Below are 22,344 nucleotides of genomic sequence, written 5' to 3'. Positions count from 1 at the left end.
ACAGAGCATAACTTAATCATAACTAACACTTGGTTCAAGAATCGTAAAAGAAGGTTGTATACATGGAAGAAGCTTGGAGATACTGGAAGGTCTCAGATAGATTATACACTCCTGGAAATTGAAATAAGAACACCGTGAATTCATTGTCCCAGGAAGGGGAAACTTTATTGACACATTCCTGGGGTCAGATACATCACATGATCACACTGACAGAACCACAGGCACATAGACACAGCCAACAGAGCATGCACAATGTCGGCACTAGTACAGTGTATATCCATCTTTCGCAGCGATGCAGGCTGCTATTCTCCCATGGAGACGATCGTAGAGATGCTGGATGTAGTCCTGTGGAACGGCTTGCCATGCCATTTCCACCTGGCGCCTCAGTTGGACCAGCGTTCGTGCTGGACGTGCAGACCGCGTGAGACGACGCTTCATCCAGTCCCAAACACGCTCAATGGGGGACAGATCCGGAGATCTTGTTGGCCAGGGTAGTTGACTTACACCTTCTAGAGCACGCTGGGTGGCACGGGATACATGCGGATGTGCATTGTCCTGTTGGAACAGCAAGTTCCCTTGCCGGTCTAGGAATGGTAGAACGATGGGTTCGATGACGGTTTGGATGTACCATGCACTATTCAGTGTCCCCTCGACGATCACCAGAGGTGTACGGCCAGTGTAGGAGATCGCTCCACACACCATGATGCCGGGTGTTGACCCTGTGTGCCTCGGTCGTATGCAGTCCTGATTGTGGCGCTCACCTGCACGGCGCCAAATACGCATACGACCATCATTGGCACCAAGGCAGAAGCGACTCTCATCGCTGAAGACGACACGTCTCCATTCGTCCCTCCATTCACGCCTGTCGCGACACCACTGGAGGCGGGCTGCACGATGTTGGGGCGTGAGCGGAAGACGGCCTAACGGTGTGCGGGACCGTAGCCCAGCTTCATGGAGACGGTTGCGAATGGTCCTCGCCGATACCCCAGGAGCAACAGTGTCCCTAATTTGCTGGGAAGTGGCGGTGCAGTCCCCTACGGCACTGCGTAGGATCCTACGGTCTTGGCGTGCATCCGTGCGTCACTGCGGTCCGGTCCCAGGTCGACGGGCACGTGCAACTTCCGCCGACCACTGGCGACAACATCGATGTACTGTGGAGACCTCATGCCCCACGTGTTGAGCAATCCGGCGGTACGTCCACCCGGCCTCCCGCATGCCCACTATACGCCCTCGCTCAAAGTCCGTCAACTGCACATACGGTTCACGTCCACGCTGTCGCGGCATGCTACCAGTGTTACAGACTGCGATGGAGCTCCGTATGCCACGGCAAACTGGCTGACACTGACGGCGGCGGTGCACAAATGCTGCGCAGCTAGCGCCATTCGACGGCCAACACCGCGGTGCCTGGTGTGTCCGCTGTGCCGTGCGTGTGATCATTGCTTGTACAGCCCTCTCGCAGTGTCCGGAGCAAGTATGGTGGGTCTGACACACCGGTGTCAATGTGTTCTTTTTTCCATTTGCAGGAGTGTATAATGGTAAGACAAAGATTCAGGAACCAGGTTTTAAATTGGAAGACATTTCCAGGGGCAGATGTGGACTCTGACCACAATCTATTGGTTATGAACTGTAGATTAAAACTGAAGAAACTGCAAAAAGGTGGGAATCTGAAGAGATGGGACCTGGATAAACTAAAAGAACCAGAGGTTGTAGAGAGCTTCAGGGAGAGTATAAGGGAACGACTGACAAGAATGGGGAAACACTACAGTAGAAGAAGAATGGGTAGCTTTGAGAGATGAAACAGTGATGGTAGCAGAGGATCAAGTAAGTAAAAAGACTAGGGTTAGTAGAGCTCCTTGGGTAACAGAAGAGATATTGAATTTAATTGATGAAAGGAGAAAATATAAAAATGCAGTAAATGAAGCAGGCTAAAAGGAATACAAACGTCTCAAAAATGAGATCGACAGGATGTGCAAAATGGCTAAGCAGGGATGGCTAGAGGACAAATGTAAGGATGTAGAGGTGAATATCACTAGGGGAAAGATAGATACTGCCTACAGGAAAATGAAAGAGACCATTGGAGAAAAGAGAACCACATGCATGGACATCAAGGGCTGAAATGGAAATCCAGTTCCAAGCAAAGAAGGGAAAGCAGAAAGGTGGAATGAGTATATTGAGGGTCTATACAAGGGCGATGTTCTTGAAGACAATGTTATAGAAATGAAAGAGAATGTACATCAAGATGATATAGGAGATATGATACTGCGTGAAGAGTTTGACAGAGCACTGAAAGACCTAGGTGGACAGAAGGCTCCGGGATTAGACAACATTTCATTAGGACTACTGACGGCCTTGGGAGAGCCAGTCCTGACAAAACTCTACCATCTAGTGAGCAAGACGTATGAGACAGGCGAAATACCCTCCGACTTCAAGAGGACTATAATAATTCCAGTCCCAAAGAAAACAAGGTGTTTACGGATGTGAAAATTACCGAACTATCAGTTTAATAAGCCACGGCTGCAAAATACTAACACGAGTTCTTTACAGACGAATGGAAAAATTGGTAGTGGCCGACATTGGGAAAGATCATTTTGGATTCCGCAGAAATATTGGAATACGTGAGGTAATACTGACCGTACGACTTATCTTAGAAAATAGATTAAGGAAAGGCAAACTTGTAGACTTAGAGAAAGCTTTTGACAACGTTGAATGGAACACTCTCTTTCAAATTCTGAAGGTGGCAGGGGTAAAATACAGGGAGCGAAATGCTATTTACAATTTGTACAGATACTAGATGGCAGTTATAAGAGGCGAGGGGCATGAAAGGGAAGCAGTGGTTGGGAGAGGAGTATGATAGGTTTGTAACCTATCCCCGACGTTATTCAATCTGTATATTGAGCAAGTAGTAAAGGCAACAAAAGAAAAATTCGGAGTAGGAATTGAAATCCATGGAGAAGAAATAAGAACTTTGAGGTTCGCCGATGACATTGTAATTCTGTCAGAGACAGCAAAGGACCTGGAAGAGCAGCTGAACGGAATGGACAGTGTCATGAAAGGCGGATATAAGATGATCATCAACAAAAGCAAAACGAGGATAATTGAATGTAGTCGAATTAAGTCGTGTGATGCTGAGGGAGTTAGATTAGGAAATGAGACGCTTAAAGTAGTACAGGAGTTTTGCTATTTGGGAAGCAAAATAACTGATGATGGTCGAAGTAGAGAGGATATAAAATGTAGACTGTCAATGGCAAGGAAAACGTTTCTGAAAAAGAGAAATTTGTTGACATCGAGTATAGATTTAAATGTCAGGAGTCGTTTCTGAAAGTATTTGTATGGACTGTAGCCATGTATGGAAGTGAAACGTGGACCATAAATAGTTTGGACTAATTGAGAATTGAAGCTTTCGAAATGTGGCGCTACAGAAGAATGCTGAAGATTAGATGGGTAGATCACATAACTAATGAGGAGGTATTGAATACAATTGGGGAGAAGAGAAATTTGTGGCACTACTTGACTAGGAGAAGGGATCGGTTGGTAGCGCATATTCTGAGACATCAAGAGATCACCTATTTAGTATTGGAGGGAAGCGTGGAGGGTGAAAATCGTAGAGGGAGAACAAGAGATGAATACACTAAACAGATTCAGAATAATGTATGTTTCAGTAGGTACTGGGAGGTGAAGAAGCTTGCACAGGATAGAGTGGCATAGAGAGCTGCATCAAACCAGTCTCTGGACTGAAGACCATCACAACAACACAACATAAAGCTGGCTAAAGCTGGAAATAAGTTGAGCGGAAATTTTTTCAGACCTTCTAACAGTGTTAGAAAGAATAAATTAAATACCGCTGGTGGCGGAATATTTATTACTGTCAGAAGTAGTTTGACTTGTAGTGAAATTGAAGAAGATAGTTTTGCGAAATAGTATGGGTAGAGGCTATACTTGACAATCGGACTAATGTATTAATTGGATAGTTTTACCGATTTAGTTGCTGAACAGTTCAAAGAAAACTTGAGTCATTTCAAATAGGTACCCCACTCATACGGTTATAGTCTTCAATCTACCCTCGATATGCTGGAAAAATTATACGTTTGAAGTCGGCGGCAGTCATAAAACGTCATCCGAAATTGTACTGAATGCTTTCTCAGAAAATCATTTTGAACAAATAATACATGAGCCTATTCGAACCGTAAATGTTTGCGAAGGCTTACGTGACAGCTTAGCAACCAATAATCCTGGGCAAATGGGGAGTATCATGAGGAATACAGGGATTGGCGACCGCAAGGCAGTTGCTGCTAGGCTGAGAACCGTAACACGCACAACGACCATAGAGAAGCGCCAAGTACACCTATTTTAAAAAGCTGAAAAAAATGCTCTTAGTGCCTTTTTAAGAAACAGTCTCGACTCCTTCCGATCTGATGATGTAAGCGTAGAAAAGATGTGGAATGATTTCAAAGAGAGAGTATCGACATCAACTGAAAGATACATACCATATAAATTAATAAGTGATGGTACTGATCCCCCATGGTACACAATACTGGTCAGATCGCTGTTGCAGAAGCAACGAAAAAAGCATGCCAAATTTAAAAGAACGCAAAATCCCCAAGATTGGTAAAGTTTTGCAGAAGTTCGAAATATAGTGTGTGCTTCAATGCGAGATGCTTTTAATGATTTCCACAACGAAACTCTGTCTCGGAATCTGGCAGAAAACCAAAAGAGATTCTGGTCATATATAAAGCACACCAGTGGCAAGACGCAATCAATACCTTCACTGCGCGATAACTACGGTGAAGTCACTGATGACAGTGCCACCAAAGCAGAGTTATTAAACACGGTTTTTCGAAACTCCTTCACCAAAGAAGACGAAGTAAATATTCCCGAAATTCATTCAAGAACAACTGCGAAGATGAGAAACATAAAAGTACATAGCCTCGGTATAGCAAAGGAGCTAAAATTACTTAATAAAGGCAAGGCTTCCGATCCAGATGGTATACAAATTAGGTTCTTTTCAAAGAATGCAGGTGAAATCGCTCCATATTTAACAGTTATATACAACCGCTCACTGACAGAAATTTCTGTACCTAAAGACTGGAAAGTTGCTCACGTCACACCAATACCCAAAAAGGGAAATATGAGTAATCCGCTGAATTACGATTTGCAGTAGGATTTTGGAACATATACTGTACTCTAACATTATGTTGTACCTCGAAGAAAATGATTTATTGACACATAGCACGGATTTACAAAATATCGTTCTTGCGGAACACAACTAGCTCTTTACACTCGTGAAGTAATGAGTGCTATCGACAGGGGATGTCTAATTGACTCCATATTTTTCAATTTTCAGAAGGTTTTCGACACCGTTCCTCACAAGCGCATTCTAACCAAACAGCGTGCCTATGGAATATCGCCATAGTTGTGCTACTGGTTTCGTGATTTCCTGTCAGAAAGGTCACAGCTCGTGGTCGACGGAAAGTCATCGACTAGAACAGAAGCAATATCCGGCGTTCCCCAAGGCAGTTTTGTAGGCCCTCTATTCTTCCTGATTTATATTAACGACATAGGAGACAATCTGAGTAGACCTCTTAGATTATTTGCTCATGATGCTGTCATTTACCGTCTTGTAAAGTCATCAGATGACCAAAATGAATTGCAAAATGGTTTAGTTAAGATATCTGTGTGGTCTACAAAAGAGACTGCTTACACCACACTTGTCCGCTCTGTTCTGGAATATTTTGCAGTCGGTGCGGGATCCGCTTCAGATGGAACTGACGGATGACATCGAAAAAGTGCAAAGAAAGGCAGCTCGTCTTGTATTATCGTTAAGTAGGGGAGATAGTGCCACACCATGATACTTGGATTGGAGTGGCAGTCATTAAATTAAAGGCGTTTTTCGTTGAGGCGGTGTCTTCTCATGAAATTTCAATCACCAGTTTTCTCTTCCGAATGTGAAAACAATCGGTTGGCACCCACCTACATAGTGAGAAACGATGACCACGTTAAATAAGAGAAATCAGGGCTCGCACGGAAAAATTTAAGTGGTTGTTTCCCGCGCGCCTTTCGAGAGTGGAACGGTAGAGAGACAGCTTGAAGTTGGTTAATTGAACCCTGTGCCAGGCACTTAATTGTGAACAGCAGAGTAACCACGTAGATGTAGACGTAGATACACTCCACCGACTGCCGCTCACTTTCCACTACCCAGCTCATCTTGCTTCGACTGAGGGCCACCTAGTTTCCACATCCGGAACCCATCGAAGATTATCCTTCACATAGAAATCGACTCGGAGAGAGGCACCATTGTTCATAACGGTTGCCTAACCTTATGAAGGAGAACAAGTCACGATGTGGCAGGAATGATGAATTATTCAGGGAAATAGAAAGGCAGAGTGCCGAGTTGATAGTGCAAACCCACGAACTTTTGGAATATATTAGGGTACAAACCGAAGAATGTACAACTGGGATAGCAAATAAGAGTGTACAGCAGTGCCTCCAGCTTCCGAAAAATGATTGAGAAAACAGATGAGCAGGTGCAGGAGATAGAAACTACATTACAGATAATCATGCAAGAGCGCTTTGCTGTTACTGCAGAGATGAATTGAGATTTGAAGTCGGTCAAGGAGAATCATGACAAGCTGAACAAAGAGGTAGCTGTTCTACAATAAGAGGTACTGAACATGTTTGATAAACGTAATACGAGATGTGTAGAAGCTGTACACGATGAGACAAAGAATGAAGAAGGTAGTTGTTGTACCTCGCAGACAAAAGAGTCAAATGCGCCCCAATGAAGCGGCAGAAAGGGATGCAATGCGAAGAGGAAACACAAGTGTACAGAAAGTAATTTTCTATCCAGCTGTGTGACCTCCATCCGAAACTTTGGGTTAGTTAAAGCGACGCATATTGCTACAGTTATGGTCATAGGCTCAAGTAATGATCTTCGTAAGTGGGTACCAGCAAGAGTAACCAGAGACAACTACGAGAATCATGCCGAACCATGCAATACTTATGGTGAATTTCAATGGGGATACTTGAACCAGTATTAGTCACAAGTACAGCAAGAATGTGAAAAAAGGAACATACTCATACTACCAAAGGAATCGAACTCCGAGTATAATAACCCAGCAGCTTACTTCGAAAGTGACGTTAAGAGACATACCAATCTGGACGAAGCGTATGTAACATAGGATATCATATGACTCTGTTTTGCGTAACTGCCATAGTGAGTAAGAAGAGAAGTTACGTTAGCCAGGCAAGGCATGTGTGATTTCGACGAATTTCAGAATCTGTTAAGAGGGATATGATTCGAGCACAGAATGAAAGGATCATGTATGCACACCAAGTGTTCAGGGTACCAGAAGCCTACATTTTCGGCAGTAAACAGGCAGTTTGATGTGAAATATAGGAAATAACGCGAGAATTAAATTTTTGAGTTATGAGTTTAAAGTCTGGTTTAAGCGACGACACTAGGTTGCAGGCAACTGCTCTCGGTCACTGCGCATGCGCGCAACGCGCTAGCTCAACTCGTTGGTGAATCTAAACTCTTTCGTCGTGTTCTAACTTTGGCGACATTAGTTGGATGAGTTTTTGAGGTTATGTGTTCGTAGCGTATAGACAAATCGAAATATGAAGTGAAGCTTTCTTGGTACGCCTCTTGCTGGCAATTTTTCTCGTCTATCGTTGAGAATCTTTGTCCTCCCAACGGGGTTTTGAACTCTAGAAATAAAAAAAAAATGTCCGCAAGGGGTAGGGGGGGGGGCAGATCTGGAGAGTACGGAGGATGAGGCCGCACAGCGCTTATGTTTTTTGGAGAATAGTCATGTACCAACTGGGATGAATGTGGGGAATGTGCGGGTGCGTTATCGTGATTCAAGAGCCATGAACTGTCTCGTCATATTTCAGGCCGTTTTCTTCTCGCATTTTCTCACAGTCATCGTAACACTTTCCGATAGATCCAACGATTATCAATTTGTCCCTGTTGGTAGGAATTCATGATGAACTAACCCTTCAAAGTCAAAGAAAACTATCGACATGGCTTTGACATTTTACCTGATCTGATGAGAACCTTTCCCGAACTATTCTGAAGACTGAACCTTGGTCTCTGCGTCATAACCGTAGACCTAAGTCTCATCACCAGTTATGATTCTCTTACGGAACATTTCGCTCTCATTTGCCCAATCGAAAAACTCTTTTACAGATTGCTAGGCGAAGGCCTGCCTGGTCTTGACTCAGAGCCGTGGGACGAACTTGGTGACAACACAATGCATTCCAAGATGCTGCATCAGGAGTTCATCGGCAGACGTTGAATGGCGTCTTGAACGACTGTCGTTTTTAACTTCCGTCCGGCTATTTTTAAACCGTGCGTACTATTCGTAACACCGAGTACGGCTTAAGCACTCTTTACCGTAGGTTTCCTGCACCATTTTTTGTGTGTCTGTAAAGTTGAGTTTCAGGCAAAATGAAATGCAGAAGTGTTGCTCCTCTAAACCTGCTATTTCGAAATAGCAAAATGTGTGACACAACGTTCTTCTCAATAAACCACTGAACAATAACTAACAGACATTCAACAATAAATCTTCCGGCAGTTGCACATTAAACACAGGCGTGTGCAGGGATGCCTACAGTATTTCGCTTCAATATACCATGGAGGCGAAATTACGAATGTTCCGAAATTTTTTGAACAGACCTCGTACACACTTTTGGAAATTTCAACGATTTTCCCTAAAGTAATACCGTAATTCTTGGAGTATGCAAGTAATGTCGCATCTTGACCTATTCCAAACTTTATATAAATTCCCTTCTTCCTTTTACAAGAGATTTTAAGTCCCATAGTTAATCACGGCTTATTTTTTTAAAAATTTGTTTCCTGGATAAGAATTTAGGAAAGCTATTAATTTACTATGGAACAAATTTAATATGAAATTAACATGTCTTCCTATATGTATCTCATCCCGTACCGCCTCTTTTAAGTTATTCTTAAAATATCGTATTCTATTCTTTCTACATATACATCTACACGGATACTCTGCAAATCACATTTAAGTGCCTGGCAGAGGATTCATCGAACCACCCTCACAATTCTCTATTATTCCAATCTCGTATAGCGCGCGGAAACAATGAACGCCTATATCTTTCCGTACGAGCTCTAATTTCCTTTATTTTATCTTGGTGATCGTTCCTCCCTTTATAAGTCGGTGTTAACAAAATATTTTCGCATTCGGAGGAGAAAGTTGGTGTTTGGAATATCGTGAGAAGATTCCGTCGCTACGACAAACGCCTTTCTTTTAATGATAGCCATCCCAAATCCAGTATCATTTCTGTGACACTTGTAAGGGATCTGTGATCCCACGAACATAGATGCTAGTACCCGACGCCCAGGTCGATAGTAGGCGGGAGTCGACTGCCAAGTGCTGTAGGAGGCAGTGAGACTTGTGTCGAGTGTGGAGTGGCACTGGTGTGTCGAGCAAGCAGTAGTGCTGGAGAGACAGGCAAGAATGGTGGTCGAGTAAATTCACCGGAGTATGACGAGTGAGCGCGTCCCCCTGATCGTCGTGGGGTGGACCCTCATCGATACCGATTCGCGAGTGGTATGAAACAGAAAGTGACAAGCGGTGAATTACGTGTTTCGCGTCAACCGCGTCGGCCAGCAACAACCATGGATTGCAGTGAGGATTGTTGTGAATGTTAACTATCAGCATTGCGTTTGACGAAGTACTGAAAATCAGCAACCAATAAAAAGATGTAACGGTAATCAGACGTGTAAGGCGAAGGTAGCAACTGCCTCAGAATTTGTGTGTTAGTAGTAAATATGTATCAGTTGGTACATCGCAAACTTTATGGTCCTTAGTAATAGGCAAACTTTCAATCATGCCACTATTCAGTTGCAAAACAGCCGCACTCGATTGAAATACCCCTGAAGCCACAGGAGAAAAACCGATAGCCCTTCATCCATTAAGTACACAGTCATATAATCATAATAATTAACTGTTTGGCAGCTTCGATAAATTACACAAAATCCAGTAAAGGAATTAAACGGCGGTGTTTCACCTTGGCTCCCGTGCCAAGGATAGTTGTAATCTTCGGATCCGAACAATGATTTATTAAGCACCATTTTGGTTTCAGTAGAATGACATTTGCAATTATCGGACAATTTTAGTGCAAGAGCAATCCGGTATTGTCGTTACCGTGACTAAAATCAGAGTGTCACAACTAGAAACATTGTAATGTCATGGATTTATGATGAAATTAGAAATCGTGGGAAAGAAGCACATTATTTAGACATTGTAGTGCAAAAGTGACTTATTTAGACAATACAGTGCATAAGTGACTGAGAAACAGTAAACAATTTGTTTTTACGAGTTAACTTGATAAAAGCAGTGGTAATAATCAATGTATTGAAGTATGTGTGAATTGCTGTAAAATTCATACTCTAAGAAAAGACGCGTTTGCGCATAATCGAGAGTGAACCAGCCAAAATTCCGTTACCAAAGTATCAGGAGCGTATTCTCAATTGACTTTGTATCCGAAATTTTCTTTTGAATGGCGTAAATCGTTCAATTTGATGTGGACCCATAAACTGTTACTGCATTTGCGAGTGTTGACTGTGGGATAATTGTTGGATGACGTCACCCAGACTGTGAGCGGTTAGCCAAAGAGTCTGAAGCAGTGAAGAAGCTCCATGCCGCGACAGCAAGGACTTGGACAGCGAACCAGTGACTACAGCGGAGGCAAGTGGTTGAAGTAGAAACAACGATGACGCAGATGTGGAGCAGGTAGTTAGATAAATGGCGATGGGGCAGGAGGACAAGGATGAGTCAGGATTTGATAATAGTGGAATGTCAATGGACAGCCCATTGGGTCATTCAACCGGTTACCCTGAGACACCAGTAAAACCAATTAGAAAGGAGCTGAGTGTAGAGGATGGAGAATCGCAGTCAGTAATATTCAAGGTATTCCAATAAATCAAGAAAGGAAATGACGAAATCAAGAAAGAAAACAAATAAATCAAGAAAAGTATAGTAGAGATATTCCAAAAAATAAGAAAGCTTAAGTAAAGTACTGCCGGAATTCCAGGAACAGATGAGAATAACCCTTCAGGAGAGAGATGACAAGCTTCAGGCGAAGGTAGATCGACTCCGAGAAGAGATGAACTATGTGAAAATAGAGATAATCGGAAAAGCTGAGGAAGATGTCCAGGACGTCAAAACTGAATTAGAAGGAAGAATGCAAAAAATAGAAACACATCAATTTCAACAAATTAGAAATGTGGTACAAATACAACTGCAGCACCAAGTTAATGTTGATAAATTGGGAAATATGCAAGTGAAATTGGAGTAGGCTGTGGAACATATAGGCCTAGTCACAAATGAGATGAAACAGCTGCAAGAGGGAGTCCAACAGCTAGAAACTAAAACTAAAGAGATTGATAGGAAGATAAATAGTGCCACTTTAACAGTAGGGGAGGGCAACTTCATTACACTAGTAAATGCTGATAATAGGTATACCCAGACCCACATCGAACAAAAATATAAACCCAAAGGGGCATTGCATCCAATGATATTTACTAAGTGGTTACGAGGAGTTTTTCCAGCACACTTACGAGATGGAGATAAACTTCAGTTCGCAATAGACAGAATGGAAGGTGAAGCTTTCACCCGGCGAGTTAGGAAGAAAGAAGAAGTTACCAGCTACAGTCAATTTAGGAAGAGTTTTTAGAGAAATACTGGTCCAAAAGTTACCAATGCGTAACACTTGAAGATTTACTGCATCGCAAGTCCCCTAATATCTGGAGAGGTACCTCGAGAGGATTTGCTGATTACACATTGACATGTGCGATCACACCCCCATACTTATCAAGAGGTCCGAAACGAATAATACGGTCTGCTGCGATTACGGGCAGCATGGGGTTCACGCCTGAGCCTCAGCACGTGCGCTAGCACCGCATGTCGGGTGTTTCAAGCGTCAACTTCGCGTCTTAATATCTCGGGATGTAGTGGAAATATTGCGATGCAATCAACGCCATTGTGTATGTGCTTTTCATGCTATGGATTGCTGAAGAAAAAACATTGAAGGTCCATTTAAATAATCATAAGTTTGTGTTAAAAAAGACATATGCTTTCGTTTTAGAATGTTTACAAATATGTACATTCATGGGCCCCAGCCCTACATTGATACCGGTGAAAGTCGTTTTCGAATAGCTGTTATTGTTCCAGAGATATTTTGGGTGGACAAGATAGCTGGGACACTCTATATATTAGAGTGATAGTAGTATGGACAGCAGGAACCCCACTGAAAGGACGACATACCAAAGGGGCAGCTGGCATTCAACTAATTTGTTTTCTTGTTAGTGCTGTAGCTAATTATAAGAGATTAATCAGTAACAAATATGTAGTTAATGGCCCAGACAAACCATTGAAAATGAAGATTTTTGGTAATTGAATGTAAGATAAGTTTGTAAAAATATTTACCATGCCATACTAATTAAGATAGATTTATGTTGTATGATGTTTCTGTAGGGGCAGTTTGCTACCGGAGTCAATAGGGTATTATTCACTCGATTAAAATACCCCCATAGCCACAGGAGAAAAACCGCTAGCCTTTATCCATATAATCATAATAATTAACTGTTTGGCAGCTTCGATAAATTACACAAAATCCAGTAAAGGAATTAAACAACGGTGTTTCACACTCTGTCACATATTTCGTGATAATACAAAACGTGCTGCCTTTCTTTGAACTTTTTCGATGTACTCAGTCAGACCTATCTGATAAGGATCCCACACCGCGCAATAGTATTCTAAAAGAGGATGGACAAGCGTAGTGTAGGCAGTCTTCTTAGTAGGTCTGTTACATTTTCTAAGTGTCCTGCCAATAAAACGCAGACTTCGGTTAGCCTTCCCCAGAACATTTTCTATGTGTTCCTTCGAATTTAAATTGTTCGGGATTGTAATACCTACGAATTTAGTTGAATTTACGGCTTTTAGATTAGACTGATTTATCGCGTAACCGAAGTTTAACGCGTTCCTTTTAGTACTCATGTGGATGACCTCACACTTTTCGTTATTTAAGGTCCACTGCCACCATTATTCTCATTTATAAGCCACACTGCTTTGGATGAACTTGAAGCGCTGTAATATTTACTTCCACTAATTGTGCATCATGATGAGATAGTCCATTAACAATACGGTACAAGTTAATAGTTTATAAATGAGCGCAGTCTATAAAAATGTTACCGGTATCTGTCGGGATTCTACAACCTAGCTGCTAATTATCTGGTAAACTGACTACTTAAATCAGATTGAAACACCCAAACAATGATTCCAGTTGTTTCTTCCTGTCCATATCTTTTAAAGAATCTACATTTAAATCTCGAAAAACTACTAACTGTTATTTCTGGTCTGGAAGGTAGCTCAGAAATACAGCTCTTTTTCTCTTGAATAGCTGAAAGTTTGCTACAGGGAATCTGCAAACTGTTGTAATTACCAGAGAGCTAATCTGTAGTAATAACCCACAAACATATGCTTCTAGGTTTGTTCATATTTTTGACTTAATGTCAATATTTATAAATGTTTCAAGAGAGCAGATGACCTGGGTTCGAATCCCAGCCTTGATAGAAATTTTCATTCGGTACTTCAGTTTTGATGTATACATCATAGATGTCTGATACATGAAAAGGTGTCTGGAACCATATAGTTTCATCGGATTAAGACCGCTGTGATGACATTAAAATTGTCAGAAACTGCAAATGACGTGGAAAAACAGTTGATCGGACTGGAATGGACAATTTCTTCGAAGAAAGATTTACGATGAACGCCAATGAAACCAAAACAATGAAGATGGAATGTATTCACATCGAACCAGGTGCTGCTGAGGGAAATAGACAAGGAAATGAGACACTGAAAGTAGTCGATGAATTCTGCTATTTAGATAGCAAAATAAATGGTGATGTTCGGAATAGAGATGATATATAATGCAGAATGGCAGTGGAAAGAAAAATGTTTCTGATGAACAGACATTCGTTATCATAGAATATAAGTTTGAGTATTAGGAGGTCTTTTCTGGCGTTATTTGTCTGGAGTGCAAGCGTGTATGGAAGTGAGACGTGGATGGTACCAATTCAGGCGGGAAGAGAGTAGAAGTTTTTCAAACGTGGCGCTATAGCAAAAGGCTGAAATTAAAAGGTTCATTTTGTAACGGAAAACAATTGGGGAGAAAAGAAATTTGTGGCAGAACTTGACGAAAGGAGAGATCGATTGACAGGAGACGTCTAAAATATCAAGGATTCATCAGTTTAGTATTGGATCAAAGAGAAGAATACCGTAAACAGTTTAGGATGGATGTAGGTTGCAGTAGTTATTCACAGTTGAAAAGACCTGCACATGGTAGACTAGCTTCGAGAGCTGCATCAAACTAGTCTTCAGATTGAATACCACAACAAGAGCTGTATGATAAATATTACGCGATAACAAAGAGGTGAATGTTTCAAATGAGACTATCATATGCAGTGAAGCACCTAATGGGTTTCATCTAATTTAAAATATTGTTCTCCTAAATACAATAGAATAGCGGTTCTTAAAATAATGACTAAGTGTATCCATATGTAATAGACAACAAGCGAAAGTTTTTTCCTTGCAGATAAATCTGTTAGTTTAGCAGCTCTGTATTAGAGAAATTGGGTGGGGTGGTTGTTTTCTAGGTCTCACATTAAACTATACAGTTAAAGTACTGTATATTCAGATTTTATCTTTCCCATTGTTCTTAGTCCTGTTTAAATGTTTCATCAGTTGGATGTTTCTGCTTTTCCTTAAGGCAGAATACTATCCCGTGGTAAGGTATATGATATAAACTAATATATATACTCTTCCGATAGTGTGATGAAGAACAGTCCGATCCAACATGTAAGATATATCGAAGCTGTAACAGTACAGAAATTCACTAAAAGTACTTAAATTATTTAAATCTCTTGGGGAATTTTTTGAATCTCTTGGAGAATTTATTGCCACATTTGGGAGAACTGGGGCTTCTATTGCTTCTTTAGCAATATCATTATTTCGAATTTGTTTCTCCGAGGCAAAAATTCTGTTTTAGTAAAACCTCGACATTATTATAGAAGTTGGACGGTGTGAAAACAATCCACGCTCAAATCATGGCATATTCAGTTCTGCTGCTGTTAAACCATTTTGGTGACAATAATGCCAATTTAACCAATTCTTCGACCACAAAAATCACGTTAGCTCTAAAGTGATTATTGAATCCACAGCCATTCAATATGTAATCTTCTTACATAAATTTTAGCATGTCTCCTAAGTGATATAATCGTCATAAGCAGCTAATTCCTGTGGATGGAACACAGTGAAAAAGCATATTCTGTTCAGTGCTACACATTTTCTTCGACTGTTTTATAAACTTTGGAATGTTGAAAAGTTCAAAACTGAAGATTCAGTTTTGTGTAACTTCTTAAGCGGGAGTACCTCAAAAAGATTATATCAGTAGTGGATCAATGTCGATCTATAAGAAAACTTACGTTTGTAACAAAGGCATTAACTAATTTGTTACCGTATTTATGAAACATTTCTTGGTCATTATTTTATGAGTCACTCGTGATTATTCGGGAAATAAATCACGTTATTAGTAGAGTCACGAGACGAGCGAAAGGTTTGTTGAGGTGAAAAGCTAAGGAACCTGAACATATATCATCTGCGTTTCGCTGCTGGAACGAATCAGTTTGATATTTTCTTTGCCTTGAGTTTCACGTCCGTGTGCAGAAAATATAGTTCTACGTTAATACACTTATAACAGATCAAACGGTACTAAACTCATGCTGTTTCTAAAAAATATTTTTTGACAAGCACAGTGTTAGCCATGGTGTAGCAGAATATGACTGACAATAATTTTTTGTTATCTATAAATAAATACATAGATACGTACCAGGTATGAAAGGTACGGATTTGCACACATGACGCAAGAGACAATTAAATATTCGACGGCTATGCATGTTTGTCGTAAACGTGTAGGATGTATTTCCATGCCCTGTAAGTTCGTAAGTAATATCGATGAACTGGAGAAGAACTGTATCATCAGAGACCCAATGGTTATGAGCCATTGTTCAGAAGATACTGGAAAATAAGACAAAAGATTTCGTAAATATATTACATCTGAGTGACTGAACAGTTTTTGACACCTGAACTTATTTTTTTAAAAATATCACATTATGTTCTATTTTTTATTTATCATAGTCACGGTAAGGGTTACATGCTGCCTTTTATTTTCGATCAGGAAAAGTAGACAGCTAGTGTTATCGTGATGTGGCTGCTGTTACTAGATGAGCCCGAGAGTCGTGTTGTGCTGTGATGGACAGAGGCAGCTGTTCTGTGTAGCTTGGCCCACTGAATACCTGCAGCCTTGTGTGCCGCTTAGCAATGGCCTTTTCGAGTTACCCGAAACTATATAGCAAGCAGTTCCCTTCTCAGTATTGACTCTTTAACTGATCGAAGTGGATCTGCTATCGCTGACAGCAGTAATTCCTGCCAGGTTGAAATCAGCTGTCATTGACAAGGAATGACACGATGGACAGTCCGTGTTGATAGAACAACAAAATGGGCAGTATCATTCAACGTGTGATTACGGTAGCATCTAGGCACGATATTTTCATGTTGACCACCTTACTATGTTGATTCCATACAACAGTGTGGCAACTACACATCAAGAGGTTGCCATGACTTACATCAGTAGCTGATGGACACATGACCACGTTGTTTCAGCTCCACACCATCCACAGCACATTAAACCGACCACAGTGCTCCTCTCAAGAGGTAACAAATGTTTTGTCCAGTGAACTTATATAATTACACAAATGAGTAACACTTAAATTACACTTACATCCAAGCAGCTACTGACACATACCCTGTCAAGCAGCAGCTACCACCATCAGCTGTACACACTGAAGAGCCAAAGAAGCTGATACACCCGCCTAATACCGTGTAGAATCCCCGCGGGTAAGAAAAAGTGCCCCAAGACGACGTGGCATGGACTCGACTAATGTCTGAAGTAGTGCTGGAGGGAATTGACATCACGAATTGTGCAGGGTTGTCCATAAATCCTTAAGAGTACAAGGGGGTACAGATCTATTCTAAACATCACGTCGCAAGGCATTCCAGATATGCTCAATAACGTTCATGTCTGGGGAGTTTGGTGGACAGCGGAAGTGTTTAAATTTAAACTTAGAAGAGTGTTCCTGGAGCCACACTGTAGCAATTCTGGACGTGTGGGGTCTCGCATTGTCCTGCTGGAATTGCCCTAGTCTGTCAGAATCCGCAATGGATATAAAGCAGGTGACCAGACCAGATGCTTATGTATGTGTCATCTGCTAGAGTCGTATTTAGAAATATCAAGGAGCCCATATCACTCCAACTGCTCACGCTCCACACCATTAGCCTCCACCAGCTTGAACAGTCCACTGCTGACAAGCAGTGTTCATGAATTCATGAGGTTGTCTCCATACCTGTACATGCCCACCCACTCGATACAGTTTGAAACGAGACTCGTCCGACCACGCAACATGTTTCCCCCATCACAAGTCTAGATTCGGTGTTGACAGGTCCAGGTGAATCGTAAAGCTTTGTGTAGCGCAGTCATCAGGAGTACACGAATGGGCCTTCGTCTCCTAAATCCCATATCGATCTTTCGTTGAATGGTTCGCACGCTGTCACTTATTAATGGCTCAGCTATGAAACCTGCAGCAATTTGCGGAAGGGATGAACTTCTGTAAAGTTCAACGAATCTCTTCAGTCGTGTTAACCCCATTCTTGCAGGATCTTTTCCCGGCCGCAGCGATTTCAGAGATTTACTCTTTTACCAAATTCCTTATATTAACGGTACACTCGTGAAATGGTCGTATAGCAAAATCCCCACTTCATAGCTACCTCGGAGATGCTGTGTCCCAACGCTTGTTCGCCGACTATAACACCACGTTCAAACCCACCTAAATCTAGATAACCTGTCACTGTAGCAGCAGTAACCGATTCTTATATAGGCGTTGTCGACCGTAGCGCCGTATTCTGCCTATTTATATATTTCTGTATTTGAATAAGCATGCCTATAGCAGTTTCTTTGGCTCTTCAGTGTATAACCAAAATATCTCGGCGAGTCATTGGACGGTTCAGACACAAGACATATGTTAATAAGAAGTTAATGAGCAGGGGCACTACTTCAGTAGTGTGTGGTATAAAGTTGAGAATGTGGGTCTGAGGGGAGGTGTGATAGAGTAATACATGTTGTTGTGGAGTCCACTGTGCCCAGATGGCGTAGTGGTCAGCACATCTTCCAAGTAAACAGGAGACACGATTCAAATTCAGGTTTGGTTGAAATTTTCGGCTTTCCCCATTGATATAAATCAATGCTCACTGGCAGCAGCCTTTAATTCCGTTATGTTTTGATTAATAAAAAGTTACGTAAAATTTTTAATATTTCATGGAACTACTGAAAAAATGCATGAAGGCCACTTTAATGTGACATAATATGCGAATCAGTAGAATTAAATTTAGATATATTTGCTTTGAAACTTCCTCGCAGATGAAAACTGTGTGCTGGACTGTGACTCGAACTAGGGACATTTTCCATTCAGGGGCAATTACTCTACCGATAGAATTAGACAAGCACGACTCACGATCTGTCCTCACAGCTTTGTTTGATATATAGGAAGACCAAAGGTCCGTGAACATTTGAAAATGCACAAATTCACGTATAATGTAGGTACAAAGATAAACCCTCACACATATGCCGGGAATGACATGGGGTTATATATGAACTGAAAATGAGTGCAGAAACTGGCCAACAGAGTCGTTGCACTGACGAACCCCATTTCACATTCCAGAATTTGGACTACCGAAAACTCTAGAACTGTCGTGGAAACCCCACTGAATGACGAAAAAGTCACGGAGTGGTGTGTGTTTACTACCTCAATCATGAACGGTTCTTTTTCTTCGAGGAATTGCGGGGTGCTGTTTTTCAAACTGACAGCGTGACGGGCGATAAACACCTGCTGCAAGTTAAGACTTACAGGCAGGATAACGCTCCACGCCACGTTGCTACACGTGTGAAAGGTCTCTTGCGCACATCGTTTGGTGAGGATCGGGTGCTGAGCGGCCACCTCCGTTATGCTAGGCCTCCCACGCCACAGACTTTAATCCGTCTCATAGTTGGTTCTGGGGTTACCTGAAGTCGCAAGTCTACCGCGATCTTCCGAACTCATTGGGGATGTTAAAAGTCAACATACCTACAGATATGTGGTACAGTGTGGTTCAGAACATTGTCCCTCGATTACATGTATTGCTGGTGAATGACAGCCGACATCCTGAGCGTCTGTTATAAAGAACATCGTCTTTGCTAAAAATCAGCTGATACGCTAATTATTGCTTATGTGTCACATGAAGCGCCACCTGCTTGTTATTTTGTGCACATGTCATGTCAAGCATGTCTACCAATTTTTACCGCTCTGCCTACATCATTTCGTAAAGTACTGAATTTTCAAATGTTAGGTGAATTTTGGGTCACCCTGTCTGTTTGTGATTAAGAGGGACGAATAGATTTACAGCCAACTTGAGATCTCAAAATGCCTCACGTGAAAAGATTAAAAATGTGTGGTAGTATCCGTGGTGGTCTTCTCCTAAAATTTACACTGATCTGTTGTGCCTCTATTGGTAGTAAGCAATCACATTAAAGGAGGAATATTCGGCTACTTGAGGTCTTATTTTGTTTTCCACTAGGAGGAGCAGATTCATGGTCAGCAGCATCTTTTCAGCCTCGGAAACTGTTAAAATTCACAGTGTGAGACAGGCTGTTGAACTCTGGTTTGTCAACCGATCGCACTTTTCTCAATTTGGAAAATTTGGAAAATTTTACAAATTTGGCACGAGTCTTTAAGATGGTGAAGTTTATGTTTGCACCGCTAACACTGGAAGGTATATTGTTTTCAGAAGGGCTCATTTGGACTGACTCACATTCGCAGCCACCGAACGAAAACTGAACGTTAGTTTGTTAGAGTGCCTAACTAGTTTGGAAGTATACTTTGTGCTACATACAGACATAGTTTAGACGCTAAGATACTTCACCATATGAATACTGTAGTTGGTGAAATTCAGCGGTACAATACGTTAAGCTCTGATCCATGACTGTGGCCTGAACTTTATGCTGCAACCTGAAACTTATGCTTACTAGTTATTTAAAAACATGTTTGAGCAATGGGAACTTCATGTAATTCAACCTGCCTACTATTTGAAAAATTGCTATTAGGTGTAACTGAGATCATTATATGGCAATCTAATACACACATCAAAAAAAAGGTTGTGCGTCACCCCAGTTCCCAGAATTGACTGTGGATATTGTACCATACACACAGCCCCTTTGACTATTCAGAGATGTCACTAAACCCGACCATAGATGTAAACAACCATGTGTGAGCAGCGTCTATTAGACGGAGGGGGTCCGACAGCCAATCAGTTCCGATCATTTCACCAGGAAGGATATACACTGCCTAGACGATCAATACCGCTGTTCGATCGCGTCTGCATTGTTACTTTGTGTCAGGAAGGGCGCTCAACAAGGGAAGTGTCCAGGCGTCTCGGAACCAAAGAGATGTGGTTCGGATGTGGAGGAGATACAGAGAGAGAGGAATTGTCGATGACATGCCTCGCTCAGGCCGCCCAAGGGCTACTACTGCATCTACATCTACATCTACATCTACATGACTACTCTGCAATTCACATTTAAGTGCTTGGCAGAGGGTTCATCGAACCACAATCATACTATCTCACTACTATTCCACTCCCGAACAGCGAGCGGGAAAAACGAACACCTAAACCTTTCTGTTCGAGCTCTGATTTCTCTTATTTTATTTTGATGACTATTCCCACCTATGTAGGTTGGGCTCAACTAAATATTTTCGCATTCGGAAGAGAAAGTTGGTGACTGAAATTTCGTAAAAAGGTCTCGCCGCGACGAAAAACGTCTATGCTGTAATGACTTCCATCCCAACTCGTGTATCATATCTGCCACACTCTCTCCCCTATTACGCGATAATACAAAACGAGCTGCCCTTTTTTGCACTCTTTCGATGTCCTCCGTCAATCCCACCTGGTAAGGATCCCACACTGCGCAGCAATATTCTAACAGAGGACGAACGAGTGTAGTGTAAGCTGTCTCTTTAGTGGACTTGTTGCATCTTCTAAGTGTCCTGCCAATGAAACGCAACCTTTGGCTCGCCTTCCCGACAATATTATCTATGTGGTCCTTCCAACTGAAGTTGTTCGTAATTTTAACACCCAGGTACTTAGTTGAATTGACAGCCTTGAGAATTGTACTATTTATCGAGTAATCGAATTCCAACGGATTTCTTTTGGAACTCATGTGGATCATCTCACACTTTTAGTTATTTAGCGTCAACTGCCACCTGACACACCATACAGCAATCTTTTCTAAATCGCTTTGCAGCTGATACTGGTCTTCGGACGACCTTACTAGACGGTAAATTACAGCATCATCTGCGAACAGTCTAAGAGAACTGCTCAGATTGTCACCCAGGTCATTTATATAGATCAGGAACAGTAGAGGTCCCAGGACGCTTCCCTGAGGAACACCTGATATCACTTCAGTTTTACTCGATGATTTGCCGTCTATTACTACGAACTGCGACCTTCCTGACAGGAAATCACGAATCCAGTCGCACAACTGAGACGATACCCCATAGCTCCGCAGCTTGATTAGAAGTCGCTTGTGAGGAACGGTGTCAAAAGCTTTCCGGAAATCTAGAAATACGGAATCAACTTGAGATCCCCTGTCGATAGCGGCCATTACTTCGTGCGAATAAAGAGCTAGCTGCGTTGCACAAGAGCGATGTTTTCTGAAGCCATGCTGATTACGTGTCAATAGATCGTTCCCTTCGAGTTGATTCATAATGTTTGAATACAGTATATGCTCCAAAACCCTACTGCAAACCGACGTCTGTAGTTAAATGGATTACTCCTACTACCCTTCTTGAACACTGGTGCGACCTGCGCAATTTTCCAATCTGTAGGTACAGATCTATCGGTGAGCGAGCAGTTGTATATGAGTGCTAAGTAGGGAGCTATAGTATCAGCGTAATCTGAAAGGAACCTAATCGGTATAAAATCTGGACCTGAAGACTTGCCCGTATCAAGCGATTTGAGTTGCTTCGCAACCCCTAAGGTATCTACTTCTAAGAAACTCATGCTAGCAGATGTTCGTGTTTCAAATTCTGGAATATTCCATTCGTCTTCCCTGGTGAAGGAATTTCGGAAAACTGCGTTCAATAACTCCGCTTTAGCGGCACAGTCGTCGATA

The 22,344-nt window shown here is 41.8% G+C and overlaps 1 protein-coding gene across 1 annotated transcript in view; it reads right to left on the bottom strand.

Moving 5' to 3' along the window:
• Positions 1-22,344, bottom strand: part of LOC126355406 (solute carrier family 22 member 7-like) — a 159,835-nt gene that overhangs the window by 44,822 nt on the left and 92,669 nt on the right. Inside the window, exon 8 of the mRNA XM_050005710.1 lies at positions 15,916-16,103. Within this exon, the coding sequence (XP_049861667.1) occupies positions 15,916-16,103 (188 nt within the window). The remainder of the gene's footprint in view (positions 1-15,915; positions 16,104-22,344) is intronic.

This window comes from Schistocerca gregaria, chromosome 3 (genome assembly GCF_023897955.1).
Source record: "Schistocerca gregaria isolate iqSchGreg1 chromosome 3, iqSchGreg1.2, whole genome shotgun sequence".
Taxonomy (NCBI): Eukaryota; Metazoa; Arthropoda; class Insecta; order Orthoptera; family Acrididae; genus Schistocerca; species Schistocerca gregaria.
This window is presented reverse-complemented; position numbering and strand designations above follow the sequence as displayed.